General features: G+C 43.9%; 1 protein-coding gene across 3 annotated transcripts in view; it reads right to left on the bottom strand.

Annotated features, from left to right (window-relative positions):
• Window positions 1–3,005: 3,005 nt before the first annotated feature.
• The window catches only part of CHD1L (chromodomain helicase DNA binding protein 1 like), a 163,275-nt gene continuing 147,888 nt past the window's right edge, over window positions 3,006–18,392 (bottom strand). For 2 of the 3 annotated variants that reach the window (XM_030204036.1, XM_030204038.1), the window contains exons 23-25: window positions 11,238–11,450; window positions 7,985–8,066; window positions 5,816–7,005 (exon numbers count right to left, since the gene is read on the bottom strand). In XM_030204036.1, coding sequence (XP_030059896.1) covers window positions 6,847–7,005; window positions 7,985–8,066; window positions 11,238–11,450 — 454 coding nt within the window. In that variant the 3' untranslated portion in view covers window positions 5,816–6,846. Of the gene's footprint in view, window positions 3,091–5,815; window positions 7,006–7,984; window positions 8,067–11,237; window positions 11,451–18,392 lie in introns of those variants that run through there. The other variant, XM_030204037.1, reaches the window with a different exon arrangement.

The raw sequence follows: 18,392 nt of genomic DNA, 5'->3' as shown, positions 1-18,392 counted from the left end.
GAGGTAGAGGCTGAAGGCTGCCGGCGGGAGAACTTGTCGAATGCGGTGTCCCGCTGGTGGAGAGACTCTACCACCTGCTCGACTTTTTCTCCAAAAATGTTGTCCGCACGGCAAGGCGAGTCCGCAATCCGCTGCTGGAGTCTACTCTCCAGGTCGGCGGCACGCAGCCATGAGAGCCTGCGCATCACCACACCTTGAGCAGCGGCCCTGGACGCAACATCAAAAGTGTCATAAACTCCTCTGGCCAGGAATTTTCTGCACGCCTTCAGCTGCCTGACCACCTCCTGAAAAGGCTTGGCTTGCTCAGGGGGAAGAGCATCAACCAAGCCCGCCAACTGCCGCACATTGTTCCGCATGTGTATGCTCGTGTAGAGCTGGTAAGACTGGATCTTGGCCACGAGCATAGAAGAATGGTAGGCCTTCCTCCCAAAGGAGTCTAAGGTTCTAGGGTCTTTGCCCGGGGGCGCCGAAGCATGCTCCCTAGAACTCTTAGCCTTCTTTAGGGCCAAATCCACAACTCCAGTCATGAGGCAACTGAGTGCGCATCAGCTCTGGGTCCCCATGGATCCGGTACTGGGACTCAATCTTCTTGGGAATGTGGGGATTACTTAGTGGCTTGGTCCAGTTCGCAAGCAATGTCTTTTTCAGGACATGGTGCAAGGGAACAGTGGACGCTTCCTTAGGTGGAGAAGGATAGTCCAGGAGCTCAAACATTTCAGCCCTGGGCTCGTCCTCCACAACCACCGGGAAGGGGATGGCCGTAGACATCTCCCGGACAAAGGAAGCAAAAGACAGACTCTCGGGAGGAGAAAGCTGTCTCTCAGGAGAGGGAGTGGGATCAGAAGGAAGACCCTCAGACTCCTCGTCAGAGAAATATCTGGGGTCCTCCTCTTCCTCCCACGAGGCCTCACCCTCGGTGTCAGACACAAGTTCACGAACCTGTGTCTGCAACCTCGCCCTGCTCGACTCGGTGGAACCCCGTCCACGATGGGGGCGTCGAGAGGTAGACTCCCTCGCCCGCATCGGCGAAGCTCCCTCCGCCGACGTAGTCGGGGAGCCTTCCTGGGAGGTGGCCGCGGTCGGCACCGCACGCGGTACCGACGTCGGGGACCTCAACCTGGGCGATGGGCCAGCCGGCGCCACGCTCGACGGTACCGGAGGCGCAAACACCGCCGGTACCGGAGGGGTAGGGCGCAACAGCTCTCCCAGAATCTCTGGGAGAACGGCCCGGAGGCTCTCGTTTAGAGCGGCTGCAGAGAAAGGCTGAGAGGCCGATGCAGGCGTCGACGTCAGAACCTGTTCCGGGCGAGGAGGCTGTTCCGGGCTGTCCAGAGTGGAGCGCATCGACACCTCCTGAACAGAGGGTGAGCGGTCCTCTCGGTGCCGATGCCTGCTGGGTGCCGAATCCCTCGGCGACCCAGAGCTCTCGGTGCCGACATGGGGAGGAGACCGGTGTCGATGCTTCTTCGACTTCTTCCGAAGCATGTCACCGGAGCTCCCCGGCACCGACGAGGAGGACGTAGAATCCATCCGTCGCTTCCTCGGGGCCGAGACCGAAGAAGGTCGATCCCGGGGGGGCTGTACCGCAGGAGCCCTCAGGGTAGGAGGAGACCCACCCGAAGGCTCACCGCCACCAGCAGGGGAATGGACAGCCCTCACCTGCACTCCTGACGATGCACCTCCGTCCGACGACATCAGCAGACGAAGTCTCGGTACCACCGACGTCGATACAGTCGCCCGATGCCTCGGCGCCGATGCAGAGGTCCGATGCCTCGATGCAATCGATGGAGCGGCAGCCAAGGAAGATGGTCCGGACGCTGACGACGTCGATGCACTCGATGCCTCCGGTGCCGATGCCGACGAAGAGCCCGAGAACAAAACGTTCCACTGGGCTAATCTCGCTACCTGAGTCCGCCTTTGTAACAGGGAACACAGACTGCAGTTCTGAGGGCGGTGCTGGGCCCCTAGACACTGAAGACATGCAGAGTGCCTATCAGTGAGCGAGATTACCCGGGCGCACTGGGTGCACTTCTTGAAGCCGCTGGAAGGCTTCGATGTCATGGGCGGAAAAATCACGCCGGCGAAATCAAAAGCCGAAATGGCGAAAATTGAAGCACCAAAATTTAGAGGGAGAAAAATCTCGACCGAGGCCAAAACAGGCCTACCCCGACGACGAAAGAAAACTTACGGGGCAAAAACTGAGAAATACGGGAAGGGCAGAAAACCCGAAAGGGTCTTCCGGAACACTTCCGGAGCGCTTCCCGAACTTTTTAGAGGAAAATAGGACAAAAAACACGTCGAAAAGGACGCGCGAGGTCGACTCTCTGGGGCACGAACGGCGTAACACGACCGTACCGAGTGCGGACGAAAGAAGACTGGCCGGCTCGAGCCGGTTTCGGGCGGGAAGACGGCCGCGCATGGGCGCACGAGGACTAGCAAAGGCCTTTGCTAGTAAACTTTTCCGATGGAGGAGGCTGCCGAGGACGTCAACCCATCAGTGAGAACAAGCAGCCTGCTTGTCCTCGGAGAACACAATATATACTAGAACACTATAATTGGTAGTGAAGGGTAAGGCAAAGTTGTAACATATAGATGAGTATGAAAGTAGGAAGAATTAGAAAGTAAGGTGATTGATTTGAAGAAAGTTGCACGTGAGGTCAGAGAGATGCAAAGAAAAGCACTAGGCTGGTAAGACCGGACACAATAAAATATCTTTGTATAGCCTGTAGTCCTCTGAGCTGCACGAAAAAAAAAAACCCCTGTGGAAACCACCTTTTGAGACATGGGATTCCATGTTCAAATCTCCTATCCAAAATCACTCCCAGCTACATATGAATTTTGAAATTGTCCAGTCACCAAACATTCCCAAGCCTCCCCCCCCCCCCCCCCCACCACCACCCAGTAAATTCTCTCCATCATAAGAGAATCAAGCACAGTTTGTTGGCTGAAAAACAATTTTTAATCTGAACCAGAGAGGAATTTTATCTTCCTAATTGCTTCATCTCTGCCTCCCTCTATAGGGACAGTTCTCTGAATGTCATCTGCATACATGAAGAGCTGTAAACAATGTGTTGAAACTTCTGCTGAGGGCTGCAAACAAACATGAAAAAGAAAGAGGATGTAAGACAACCAATATTGTACAAGAACTGCACAACAGCTAACTTGTTTACATCTAATGCTGTATGGAACTGATGTAAATCCATCTATTTGTTGGAAATCTAAATAACCCCCCCCCCCTTTTTTTTTTAAGAAGGGATAACAGATCCCCAATTCTCAGTTTCACAAGACAATCTATTCTGTCCTACCTATCCGAACAAGTCTGCAGCTAGAACAGGTTGAGATGTACATCTCCTCCAGGTCAGAACACAATGAGGCTGTCTTAATTTATAACCAAGTGGAGGCATAGCTTAATGGTTAGAGCAGTGCACTGAGAGCCAGGAAAACCAGGGCTCAGATCCCATTGCCTCAGGTATTGTACCTGAATAATTTGCCATGCACTGTAATTGAAAAAAGCAGGAGCCAAATCTAAAATCCCTCCCCACAAGGTTCACTATATTGTTTCGTTGTTAATCTTGTTTCCACTACTTCTGCTAACTCTATGAGCTGTTACCGGTTTTGGTAGGTTCACAGCTTGGATGTTTGTTTTTTCAAACAGTAGTCTATCACATTTATTAAATATCAAACATGAATGAATAATGCATTATAAAATCAAGGAAACTTTGCTTAGCTGAGTGTGGACTACAACCAGCATTATAATCAGACCATTGGCTAAGGCTCAGAGATATGAAAAGCAAAGAAATGTGGCTCCGGCTGCTGAAATAGATTATTTTGTTCAGTGCTTGATACAAAGTACTTTACATTCACAATTTCATTCTGCTGGCTAAAATTTTACAGGTCCGCTTCTACCATGACTTAACAGCACTGTGCCTAAGAGTTCCACATTGTAATTATAATGCCAATAGCAGAGACTTCTACACTGACTATACTGTGTTACTTCATTACTCTTCACCTCTCAGCCACAGTGGCGGTAGTACTTGGTGAAATTTGCTTACAAATCAATATGCTCAGAGCAACTGCCACTAGAATTGGACCAAATTACAGGACAGATAAAATGCTGACAGGATCTTGATATCCCTCCTACTTACATGTAGGCATGCAGAATTTAGGCTGTCACAAAAGGAAACCACTGCCTTCCTTGTCATTCCTCTTTGGGTCAGCACACCTCTGCAGCCCTTCACTGTATTGAAGAATAGCTTGGGCCAAAGGGTCTAACAATACCTTCAGAACTAGTACATTACTGAATGCAATGCATGCCTCTTGAGCACATTTCATTTGGCTCTTCTGAAGCTCCCCAAGGAGTATGACATCCTGTATTACAGAGCAACTGGTGTGCTTCAAGAGACAGCAAGCAGCTTCCATACTGTCATCAGAGATGATGGGATGAACTTCCCAAGCCTCCGTGTGTCATCTGGGCAATTTTTAAACCCTGTGAAGAGGCTGTAGGTTCACAGCTGTGACCTGCAGGCCAATTTTAAAAAGGAAAGCACCTGCAGAATTTCTCTTAAAAATCCCCAAACAAACCATCAACAAAAACAAAACAGCCAGCTGCTGGTTCTCATGCCATATACTGGGAGATGTGAAGTATATGAGGTACAGCCCCAAGCTTGGTTTTTTTTTTTTTTTTTGCACAGCCTTTCTCTGAAGGGGAAGGAAACATTTTCTCTGTGGGTAAACAGCCTTTAATCTGCAGAGGATCCCTCTAAAATAGTGGTGTCACCACGAGGCTTTTTGTGATCATCCACAAAGTGAAGAAAGGGAACCCAACAAGACAGCCTGAAGCTCCAAAACCCTACGTGCCGATGCAACAGCCACCAATAATGCTGTCTTTTGCATAAGATCTTTCAAGGAGGCCTTCCAGAGTGGCTCAAAAGGAGGTTTCGGAAAAGCCCGAAGGACTAAATTAAGGTTCCATTCTGGACATGGTGTATGAAAGGGAAGCCCGCAAGTGGTCTGCTCCCCGCAAGAACTGAACGACATCTGGGTGAGCCACAAGAAATGTCTTCTGTAATCAGCCCATGAAACAGGTCAAAGCCGCTGAACTTTTTAGAGAACCCAATGCCAATTCTTTCTAAGGAGCTGCTTGGAGAAACACTAGGATGTGCATGATCTGAGCAGAGAATGAAGAAAATCCACGCTTAGACCACCAGCCCTCAAAAATCTACACCCTTGCATATATCATGGATGTAGGGCATTTCCGAGGTCACTTCAAAGGCTTGTTTCAGAGAGCCTTCTAGCTTCCTATCCCGTAGGACCTCTAAGCCCCCTCATGATCAACAAAGATGGAACTCCTGATGTTAAAGCAGAAGGCTCCTCTATGGAAAGCACTGCCAGTGCTTCAGAAATGAGAGTACTGAGCTCCTCTTTAAGAAACCTCAGTACTTTCGAATTATCCCCCTCCTCAGGAAGGTAACCCTCCTTTCTCTAACAGCTCCTCTAATGATGGCTCCTCTGAATAGATCGAGGCCACATCAGATAAGGAGGGAGAAGCAGAGATAGCTGCATCTGCCCACTTCTGGCGGTCCAAACGAGACCTCTTAGGAGCCAGAGGAACAGCAGGCTGAGTTGAATTTACCAATGCCACCTGCTCCCCTCAAACTCAGTCTCCACAAGTCTTATCACAGATGAGAAAGGCTCAGGATTGATACTTTGTTCCACACTCTCCAGAAAACCTCTTTCCTTCTTCCTTTTATTTTTTTATATATTTGTTAAGGCTGTTGTGCTGGAAAAGGAGAGCTCCACGGGAAACAGGGGAGAGGTGAAGGGAGAGCAGAAGTAAATTCATGGGGCACAAAGACAGGGATCTGAAGACCTCCAGATATGATTCTGCAACCTACAAAGCTCAACTGGAGACCAGCTGACCAACTGCACCCAGGAGCAAATCAATCAAAACCAAAGGCTGAAAAGTGTGTCCACCTACCTGCTGAAGACAGAAAATAACTGAGGAGCTGGACTGGATGCCAAGAGCGATATGTTTCAGCTCAGTTTTCAGTTCTCAACTACCCCATAGGTTCTGGAATAGTGGGATACTATGTAATGGAAGTATTTATTTTTTAATCAAATCTTATAAAACACAGCTTAATACATTCACTTGAAAAAAGGCACAACTAAAAACTGATTTTAACTTTAAAATATTAACCCATATTGGTAATAATCTTTCTCCAATTCTCTGAGCCAGTTAGAGAAGGCTGAAATCCAATGCATTATGAAGAGTTCAAAAGGCCCAATTCTGGCTCACTGATTCAGTAACAGTACTGTATGTTGCCACACAGGACAGCCCAACGCTAGGTTTTGATTTCTTTGCCTGAGTGCCCCTTCTGATGCAACTTCCTGTTGTCAGAAGGGTGGGACAGGTCAGAGGGGAAAGGCTCTGTGGATGCCGAAGATAGGTGGAAAGGCTGCCGAAGACTTCAGGGAAGGTGAGAAAGAGAACAGGGTTGGAAGTGGGGGGAAAGATGAGAGAGAAGGAAGGGAGAGGCATAGCCACGGGGGTGAGGGAGGAGGCCTTGGAGGCCTGGGAGAGTGACAGAAAGCAAGTGCTGGGCTGGGAATGGAGGGAGAAAAGCTGTACCGTGTGATGGGTCCAGATTCTCGGGTGGTCCTGATTTCTATTGCAGTAGGCATAAATGCATGCAAGTACTTTCTTAAGATAATTTTCACTAAACAAAATTCAACAAAATTCACAGAGTAAAAGGTGCACATGAACTTTTCATCCATGTGGCCAGTTATAAAGTTAACGCCTTACTGTCTGCTTTAGCAAATCAGACCCAAAGAAAGAAAAACAGGCTGTCAGGCGTGATCACATGTAGCAGTGTTTGCTAAATGTCTTGTCAGATCAATCTGGTATTCCTTTGTGTCTAACTTCTTCTGTTTGGAGAAGCAAACTTCTAGCCATCGGGGCTGTACTATCTTGGATTTGGGGTTGTCCTGCAACAGGTGCTGTATTTCCTGAAACATTCAAAAAGCAAGAGACTTAAAAATAAAGCCACAATATAAATGTAATTCAAAAAAACTGATCACAATGTTTGATGATTGTGCTACATATACCAGAAAAACATACCACATATATACCTTGGACATCTGATGCAATTTTAGATTTAAAATTTGCACTGAATTTTAGCTATCAATTTAAACCTCTGTGGGAAAATGCCTTGATTAAATACAATTGTGCTGGAAATATACATGTTTAGTTTTCCATTAACTACTGTACAAAATATAGTAACATAGTAGATGACGGAAGATAAAGACCTGTATGGTCCATCCAGTCTGCCCAACAACATAAACTAATTGTATATACTTTATATGTGTACCTATCCTTGATTTGTCCTTGCCATTTTCAGGGCACAGACCGTAGAAGTCTGCCCAACACTGGCTTTGCAAATCCTGGTATGCAACCATTATACTGCAGAAACTGTGCTAGTGTCACCAGTTAATGATTATTTGGCAAACAGTAGGTTCTTGTCTTTTCTCCCTGTGCTTAACCTCCATGGGGAAAATCTTGACCTGCTTGAGTATACTGGGATAGGTAAACCCATCACTGGAACACATGACTAGTGAGAGCAGAATGCTCTTAGGGAGAAGAAAGATACCCATCTAAAGTGTGCCATGTCTTTTAGCAGGAAAGGCCTATTATATCTCTTTAAACCCTTTCTTTTTGTGTCTCCATCATCAGGGCATATCTGATTGTCCTAAAACTCCCTTCTCTCTGCCCCTATTAGGCACCCTTTCTGCTTTATATTCTTGAAAGCACTGCAGTAAGCCATCAATGTGGTTCTCAAGTCATCATTAACCCTCTGAAGGATGGTCACTGATGCTACTCTGGTTTAACTGGCAGCAGGAAGCAACTAGCAAGTATTTTTGAATTGTGCAAACATGACAACTCTACAACACCTAGAAAGGCACTAACATAAATAAAGCAGAAAACTACCTGAGCTTGACTAAGACAATCCACTCGGGCAACAAGATGAGTAGTCTCCGAGGTAAAGCTATGCTCTACATTTCCATTATATCTGCACAGCTGTCAAGGCCTTAATACAGTGGACATACTGCTAAAAATAAAATTAATCATTCTAACAATTTGACCAGATGGGGAGGTAGAAGGGAGGTTTGGGCTGATAGAAAAAAGATAGAGAGGAATAGTTACTGAGAGATGGTGAGAAGTTAATGAGACAGAGCAACACCATTAACACAGGAACTACCTGCCTCACACTACTGGGGCAGGTTCTGGAAGCCTATTTTTACAAAGGAACTTAGACATCTGTTGCCTTAGGTGCTTCTTTTGACTTTTATTATTGGCATCTTGCTATAAAATTATCCTCAGTGTGTAGGTATAAGATTATACAACTTCTCACAGGCTGGGAAAAAGCAGCAGAAAGCGCATGTGGATGTACAGATGGTGTGTGTAAACAGGATACCCACACACTGCATGCAGCATATTACATTTTGCTCACTTCTTAATAGAGAAACTGCAATAAAAACTGTTTGCTGAACAATGGGGGCTTAGCTATTGCCTCCAGTCTCAGAGGTACCTTTTGCCAAAACAAAAATGTCATTTTCAGTTTAATATTGTTGCTAGCATTCATATGTAATAAAGTCTGTAATCTCCTTGGAATAAGCTGTCTTTACAGCCTGCTGTGGTGTTCAGCAAAGACAACCTCCTGATAAGACACTCTTGCTACATTTTACTGCAATGATTAACCATTTAAAAGCAGGAGGGGGACAGGAGAGTTCTTGAAGCTTATGAAAACATATTCATATCCGAAGACAGTGTAATAGCAGAGAAGAAAGAGGCAGGAGAGAGAAATCAATCTTACACAGGCTACAAGGGAGGTTTTAGATTCTACTCCTCCTCCTTATTAAAAATGTGCCCTTATAAGAAATCTATTTCACAGAACAATTTTACAGTTAAGGTGATTGGGTCATGAAAATTATGCCTTGCAAGGCTAAATATATATCATAATATTTTATAAGAAAACTGAATACTTCAAGTTGACTAAGGTAAAGGATATGGTGATGTAACATAGCACTAAGAACTGTAGAGAGACAGCCCCTTCCCCCCTCAGGAGAAAAAACATTCCACCCACAGAGACCACATGGAAGCCTGAAGGAGTCCTAGGTTCAATCTCTGTTCCAGACTGTCACAAAATCCTTCAGTTGTTAGTATCTCTGCTCCCCTCCACATTGATGCCATCTGGGGAAGATCCCCAACACCACGTTTGGAAGAGACTAGGTGACTGGGTAGATGAGTTTTTTTTTTTTTGACAGGTGAGTGGAATGTAATAGGATGCTACGGCATGTAGCATTTATTGATTGTAATTTAGAATCTGATTTTGTTACCTTTGTATTTATACTTTGCCTTACCTCTCTGTGAAAGTAGGAAATAAAGTTAAGTTTACATCATAATCCTAGTCTTCATTTCACGCTTATGCATTTTTATTCTATATAAATACCATATTTACTATGCTGTTAGTTGCTTTGGGCCCTAAATATTAAAAAAGAGAAACAGAAGAAAGTGTGTATATTATATCCACATCTATACAGTGTCTGGACTAAGATAGATAGATATGTAAATCAACCAAATTTCTGAGAAGGTAAAAAGGAAGACCTTGAAATTCAGCTGGAGGTGATCATTGTTTTGCTGACCACTGCCAGCATTAATCCTGGAAATTCAATGCCAGACCACCTCCAGCCACTGGCACCTAATTACCAGGTTTCCAGAGTTGGCTAGTATATGGCTGGTTTAAGTGCAATATTTAGCACTTAACCAGCTATGGGTTACCACATAAAGACAGGAAATCTAGACTGCCCCAATTTGATTGACTGCATTTTTTGTCCTTTAGATTGTAAACTCCTTTGAGCAGGGAATGTCCTTCTTTGTTAATTGTACAGCGCTGCGTAACCCTGGTAGTGCTTTAGAAATGTTAAATAGTAGTAGTAGTAGTAGTATGTGGTCCTAGTTACACGGTTAACCTGGCCAGTTAAGTGCTGAAAACTGGCATTTAACCGGCTAAGTGCCGGCTCTGCCCCCTGAACACCTCCCATAATAGCCGGTTTTCATTTCAGCACTAACCAGTTAAGTGCTGCTGAAAATAAGTGGTTAGCCTTGAATAGGCAATTTAACTGACCGGTTACATTGCTCTGAATATCGATCCCAGAGATACTGCCAGAGTAGAAGAATTTGATCTCTTCTAAGGTAATTTTATAATCCTGGTGTTTTCTTGCCTTTCTCTGCCCTGTGGTGGCGTTGCCATAAAACCTCTGGGTCGGCCATTTATTAAAGGTTTCCTTAAAAATTAAGTTTTAAGATACCTGTGCAACATGGCATGATCAGAACTTATTGCCAACCATGGCACAGCAGACACGAATCATGAATTGTAGCTACGGAGGTAATAAGTCAAAGGGAACTGGCTCATCAGATCAGTCTTTTTGCTTCCAGTCAAACCATTGCGGGGTTATTGCCTTTTTGAGGATTATTAGCTTATTCATGTCATATGTTGCTAATAAGATGACAAGTATGTTTTTGCTATGTATTCATTTTATACTATTTAAATATGTTTTTGTCTTCTATAAAGGAGCTTGGATATTATAGACAACTTTTAAATTTTAAATATATATTAGCTGGCACATTATGGATGTAAATCAAATATCAGCTAATGTGCAATGGCGAATTGCCATTTTAAAGGCTCAAATAAGCTACCTGAAAGGCCAAATGAAATGCAGAATAGAGTAAAAGCAGCAGCAGATTAGAGCTGTACCGAATAGTGTATTGTACTATTTGGCCAAATACGAATAATGAAAAATATTATTTGACTGAATACGAATATGAATAATGGGCATTGAGCTTTAATATAACAAATAATAAAAGAAGCAATATGAAATCAAAGATCAAGTGTTCAGTAGGATTTAGCACAGTACAGCCCTGGATTATTCAAATTTAAATCACTATTTGGCTGAATATGAATAATGTATTCAGGGCCGAATCAAATAAGAATATTCGGTACAACCCTACAACAGATGCAGAGATTTAGCAAGAATTTCAAACTTCCATGTTTCTGAAGCTGATAGCGTTCCTTTAAGAATCTCATTTTATTCTCAGAATACAGAGTTTCAGACAGACAGCTTTTCAAACATAATGTACAACAACTGATACACTCAAAGACAAAAGACATAGCAAAGGATATGAAACAAGGTATCGGCTTAGTTTCTTCTTCTCCACTTCAGGAATGTTGTAGAAATACACATTGACCTCTGTCATGAAGCTTGGAAGGTCTTTGGTTTCTCCTGCAATTTTTTCGGTGGAGTTTGTACACACTGGTGGTGAAATGAAGCTTCTTGAAGCAGCAGCAGAAGCCTGGGAACTGCTGGAAGAGACCATGGTCCTAGGGTAGTAATAGCTGACCACAAATGGTTAAGGAATAATACTACCACCACTAATTCTGATTTTTTTTAAACTAATATAAAACGAGGAAAGACCCCCACTGCTCAGAAATATATTCATTTAAAATTGTTTATTACATAAAGTTTGATACATTTTTTTTAATATGAAGAAGCTGTGGAGTTTGTTTAAATAACCCTGAAGCAGCTTTGCAGCAAAACATGATGTTACCTCAGGATTCTTTAAAAACCATTGCTGAACCTATGGTTTACTAGACAGTTTCAAGCACAATTCTTGTAAGATTCATCTTTTTCCCAGTATTTCTGAATTTGATATTATGGTTTGATGCTTGTGTTTCACAAAGCTTCTGTCATACAAGAAGTTACAAGGAGGTTTTTCTGACCAATGATGTATAGAGGCTTTTGAAAAATTAAAGAGGTTTATGTTGTATCTTTTGAAGTCTTTTCCTCCTTTCACTGAGATACGTTTATGAGTGTATCATTATGTTTGTCAGTGAAGTGCTTTCAGCTGAAGATTTGTTTTCATTAGCTATTTGGCTCGATTCTCCAGTTCTTCATTTTGAGTGCAGATGCTACAGAATCATCATTCATACTGTTAAGCTGGGGAAAAGGGGTAGTTGGGAAAATTTCATATCATCAATCATCATCTAATGTCCAGACAAGAAATATGTACACTGGATTCAAGAGTCTACAAGTTATGGCCTAGAAATGTCCCCAACATACATAGCAGATGATGATAGAAATAAAATCAACTCAGTTTACCCAATTATTCTTGTTTAGACTGTTAACAATATATTGCAGCTGCCAATTTAGCGTGACCACTTGCTGCTTACCCAAGTCAGTTTTTCTCATCTTCCCTTGTGGTTCTCTACCATCCTGGGTAAAAACATACTTCATCCAATACTTTTCTTTTCCATTCTGTAATTCCTTACTTCCAAGCTTTGCAATAATCTAAACAGCTACAGTACAGTATCAAAACTAGTGAGCCTATTCCATAAGCAACCAACCTTCTAGTTTCCTGTGGTCTTGCTGGATGGTATCCAACTGCCAAGCTGCTGGCACCAAGTCAGTTGCTTCCTGTGGAGTTGCAGCCTGGCTGTCTCTTGACTTACATTGTCATTAGGTTGTGCTTTCTTTATCTACCCCTTCTTTATGCCTCATGATTTTGTCTGACAGTAGCCAGCCACTAATACAACTGTGTAAGATGGGAGATGAGGATGACTTTTGCCACTGTTGGCCCCCATAGAAGCTGGTTCTGATTGAACTAAATGCTCAAAGCAGCAGAAGGAAACTACTAACAACCACATAATACAAGGCACAGTAAAGTAACAAGCATAAATAAAGCATTCCCAACCAGAGATAAAGCAACTATAATGAGTATACGCTTATCGGTAAAAGTAAACAAGAAAAGAGTGTCTCTAGGATTTCACCAGAAAGGGACAATAAAGCATCAAGCAAAGATGAAGCAACATTTTTTATTAACAGCTCAGTAGAAAGCGGAACTGACTCAGGCTGTCCAATGATTACACCAAGATACATGTGACTCTGGAACAAACTGCTAGCAACATTTCAGGCTACTCTTAGTCACAGCATGCACAGGAATATCAACTTAAAAGCCAGCATTCATCAGACAAGGAAGGACTTGGCTTCTATCAATCCTGAGGTTAGCAGTTCACAATATTCAACTGAGATCTCTTCTACCCTGGCCACTCTTTTTTTTGTTACATTTGTACCCCGCGCTTTCCCACTCATGGCAGGCTCAATGCGGCTTACATGTCCATAACTCATGGAGGTCTAGACTGAAGTCTGTACTACTTCCAGCTCTGGGAATCTCTCTCTTATTCATGCTGAGGGTTTTTACTTCCTGTTCTGAACCACACCCTCCTGGCTAGGTAGTCTAGAAAAAGAACTCTTTTAATGTGACCCTGTAAGAGAATATAGTTAAGGGGAACCGGGTTTATTTATTCCACACACTCCGTCATCACCTACCTGTGATTTTGTCTAATTGTTGATGATATGCAGTTTTTTTCTATTCCATGATTTAATTTACGTTTCAAAAAAAGCTATATTTATTTGCATCTGTACATCCCTTAGTTTTCACCAATGAAAGGCAGTGACTGATTAACTCACCAGCCCACCATGTCCTGGAAAAAATGTTTTGATCAAAACTGGCATTAACACATAATGGATTAGAATATACGGTTTCTTGAGGGCACTGTATCTGAATGGATTATTTTGTGTATGACAGTAATAAATCTTGCTCCTAAGCCAAGGTATGCACCCCCCCCCCCAAACTCAAAGCTATTTTACCATCCAGAAATGGCTGCTGACTGGTTAAATAGGATTTCGGTACTTAACCACGAATATCCAGCGCAAGATAACCTTGATCTCCACTGAATATTCACAGTCAATGCTGAAAAGTTAATTGGTTATATTACACGATAACCGGCAATATTCAAAACAGGACTAAGTTTAGCAGGCAAATCGGACCGCATAAATAGCAGTCCTATCTTTGCCCACTATTAACTTAACTGGCCTGGGCTGAATATTCGCTTTGCCGGTTAAGTTAGCATCAGCCAAAAACCCCACCGGATATTCAATGTCGTTCATCAGAAATGGTCCGGCATTGAATATCCAGGGTCAGTGCTGATCACGACACTTATGTGGGTTGAATACTGCCCCACAGAATATGACCTCAATCGATCAAATTTACCACTAGAGCTCACCTTAATACTTACATCATGACAAAAGACAGCTGCCTTCTGGTGTGTGCTTAGAAATAACTTTTAATCAGGTCCATAGCACGACGGGAAATACTTCTGTATCTTGATCTCATGACTATTTCTCAGTACTTGAAGATGTTCTCTCTCCACACAATGTACATAATAATCACTTAGCATCAACACTTCTTTTATCAATGCTTACCACTATGTCTTGTTTTCATGCATCAAGCTTTTTATTTGATGGAATGTGAATGTCCCAGGTGATCAAAACATATTTGTTCTCCCTAATTTTCTTAGGACCATGATCCCATTGCTTTTCTAGTTTAGCAATGTTACAGTGTTTACACAGATTCCAGGAATAAGCCGTACTTCCTTACTGTGCTTTTCTCTATATACAGTGGTGGAAATAACTATTTGATCCCTTGCTGATTTTGTAAGTTTGCCCACTGACAAAGACATGAGCAGCCCATAATTGAAGGGTAGGTTATTGGTAACAGTGAGAGATAGCACATCACAAATTAAATCCGGAAAATCACATTGTGGAAAGTATATGAATTTATTTGCATTCTGCAGAGGGAAATAAGTATTTAATCCCTCTGGCAAACAAGACCTAATACTTGGTGGCAAAACCCTTGTTGGCAAGCACAGCGGTCAGACGTCTTCTGTAGTTGATGATGAGGTTTGCACACATGTCAGGAGGAATTTTGGTCCACTCCTCTTTGCAGATCATCTCTAAATCATTAAGAGTTCTGGGCTGTCGCTTGGCAACTCGCAGCTTCAGCTCCCTCCATAAGTTTTCAATGGGATTAAGGTCTGGTGACTGGCTAGGCCACTCCATGACCCTAATGTGCTTCTTCCTGAGCCACTCCTTTGTTGCCTTGGCTGTATGTTTTGGGTCATTGTCGTGCTGGAAGACCCAGCCACGACCCATTTTTAAGGCCCTGGCGGAGGGAAGGAGGTTGTCACTCAGAATTGTACGGTACATGGCCCCATCCATTCTCCCATTGATGCGGTGAAGTAGTCCTGTGCCCTTAGCAGAGAAACACCCCCAAAACATAACATTTCCACCTCCATGCTTGACAGTGGGGACGGTGTTCTTTGGGTCATAGGCAGCATTTCTCTTCCTCCAAACACGGCGAGTTGAGTTCATGCCAAAGAGCTCAATTTTTGTCTCATCTGACCACAGCACCTTCTCCCAATCACTCTCGGCATCATCCAGGTGTTCACTGGCAAACTTCAGACGGGCCGTCACATGTGCCTTCCGGAGCAGGGGGACCTTGCGGGCACTGCAGGATTGCAATCCGTTATGTCGTAATGTGTTACCAATGGTTTTCGTGGTGACAGTGGTCCCAGCTGCCTTGAGATCATTGACAAGTTCCCCCCTTGTAGTTGTAGGCTGATTTCTAACCTTCCTCATGATCAAGGATACCCCACGAGGTGAGATTTTGCGTGGAGCCCCAGATCTTTGTCGATTGACAGTCATTTTGTACTTCTTCCATTTTCTTACTATGGCACCAACAGTTGTCTCCTTCTCGCCCAGCGTCTTACTGATGGTTTTGTAGCCCATTCCAGCCTTGTGCAGGTGTATGATCTTGTCCCTGACATCCTTAGACAGCTCCTTGCTCTTGGCCATTTTGTAGAGGTTAGAGTCTGACTGATTCACTGAGTCTGTGGACAGGTGTCTTTCATACAGGTGACCATTGCCGACAGCTGTCTGTCATGCAGGTAACGAGTTGATTTGGAGCATCTACCTGGTCTGTAGGGGCCAGATCTCTTACTGGTTGGTGGGGGATCAAATACTTATTTCCCTCTGCAGAATGCAAATAAATTCATATACTTTCCACAATGTGATTTTCCGGATTTAATTTGTGATGTGCTATCTCTCACTGTTACCAATAACCTACCCTTCAATTATGGGCTGCTCATGTCTTTGTCAGTGGGCAAACTTACAAAATCAGCAAGGGATCAAATACTTATTTCCACCACTGTAGATTTTCTAACATCAGAGCATCAGAACCAGTTAAGAGAAGAGCAACTATTTCCAGTGCTTTATTACAGAATCTGTATTTGTCTATTGTACCAGTTTTTTCTATGCTAGCTGTGAACCATCTTCTGTCCTAGGCTGCAACTATCAATCTTAGGTTTTAAGTTCACTTTTGAGCTTATTTTCGAAAGAGATCGCCGGCCATCTTCTGACACAAATCGGAAGATGGCCGGCGATCTCCTGATCCCGGCCAAATCGGTATAATCGAAAGCCGATTTTAGCTGGCCCCAACTGCTTTTCGTCACAGAGCCGGCCAACCTTCAAGGGAGGGTACAGAAGGCGGGACGGGGGCGTGGTTACGAGATAGCCGGCTTCACCCCATAATAGAAAAAAGATGGCCGGCTCAGACGAGCATTTCACCGGCTGCACTTGGTCCATTTATTTTTAGGTCCAAGTCACAAAAAAGTGCCCCAATTGACCAGCTGACCACCAGAGGGAAACGGGGATGACCTCCCCTTACTCCCCCAATGGTCACCAACTCTCTCCCACCCAAAAAAAATTTTAAAAAAAGTTTTGTGCCAGCCTGTATCCATCCTGAAATGTCATACCCAGCTCCTTGACAGCAGTATGCAGGTCCCTGGAGCAGTATTTAGTGGGTGCAGTGCACTTCAGGCAGGTGGACCCAGGCCCATCCCCCCCTACCTGTTCCACTTGTGGTGGTTAATGTTGAGCCCTCCAAAACCCACTGTACCCACATGTAGGTGCCCCCCTTCACCCCTTAGGGCTATGGTAATGGTGTAGAGTTGTGGGGAGTGGGGTTTGGCAGGGATTTGGGGGGCTCAGTACCCAAGGTAAGGGAGCTATGCACCTGGGAGCTATTTTTTTTTAATTTCTAAAGTGCCCCCTAGGGTGCCCGACTGGTGTCCTGGCATGTGAGGGGGGCCAGTGCACTACAAATGCTGGCTTCTCCCACGACCAAATGCCTTGCATTTCGCTGGGTTTGAGATGGCTGGGCCCGGTTTCCATTATGGCTGAAAAACGAAGCTGACCATCTCCTCTAAACCCAGCGATCGATTTAGCCGGCCCCAACCGTATTTCGAAAATACAGTTGGCTCCGCCCCCTTGCAGAGCTGGCGCCTTGATTATGCCCCTCTTTGTCTCAACCATTCATATGTCCAATTTTTATTGACACATTATTTGTATTTCCCACTGTATTTATATAAATACTTGTTTTTCCTGCCTTGAAAGAAATCGTTTTACTCATTCTATTATTTCTCACTCATTCCTTCTAGTCATTGGAATGTTCGTCCAAGTTCAAAGATGGAAACAGGCTCTAGAGACTTCAACACTTTTTGCATATTTGGGTCAACTGGTGGTACAGTGCACTCCATTTAAGTGCACGTTGGATAAGCACATGCTCTGTTTAACTGCATGCCATACTTCGGTCCCATTTTTGGCACCATCAATTTCTAAGTTCTCGGCACACCAAACCCAGTTATGGGAGCACCCCTAGGACTTTGTTATATTACTGTACTTTCAGCCTATCAGACAGGCCCAACTGCTATTTAATTCTACCATTGTACATTCCAAAACTTCATTTCATTAATGCCATTCAGGTATCTCCCACATCTATCATCTGCTCTATGGCATATATATTTAGATCACAGGGCTCTTGACGTAGATCTTACACCATTTAAACTAAGGGTAAGTGAACCTCTGGGCCAAAGGGTCGCGCTTGAAGTCTAAGACGCACAGGGGAAGAGATGTCCACTGGAGGTCAGAAAGCAAAGTCACTTTCAGCCAAATACAATATGCTTTCACCAGTAGGTGTAGCAGCCTGTTTCACCACCAGAGACTCTACAGAAATCCCCCAAAGTGTGGATATAATCCACAGGCTGCAATTTATCTACCTCTGATTAATACACTGAATGGGGTCTATGTATTAATGCATTGGGATACATTTATGCTTTATTTTTTAATCATATTTATTCAGTTTATAACAAAAAAAGAAGAACACATTGGTAAAGAAACACAACAAAGTATATATCCAAAAAGCAATGCTTCAATCCACCCTCTACCAACAGCTATAGTATTCACATAAAATAGAAAAAGCCTGAAACATCATATTACGAAGCCACGCAGAAGGTGGTACCCACACTCAAGTGGTCAACACTGCATGGGATTGATCAAAGCACTATGCAGCCAGGGCAAAGTCCAAAAATGGGGTCCATATA

This window comes from Microcaecilia unicolor, chromosome 5 (genome assembly GCF_901765095.1).
Source record: "Microcaecilia unicolor chromosome 5, aMicUni1.1, whole genome shotgun sequence".
Taxonomy (NCBI): domain Eukaryota; kingdom Metazoa; phylum Chordata; class Amphibia; order Gymnophiona; family Siphonopidae; genus Microcaecilia; species Microcaecilia unicolor.
Note: the sequence above shows the minus strand (reverse complement) of the source record. Positions and strands in the feature narration are given on the sequence as shown.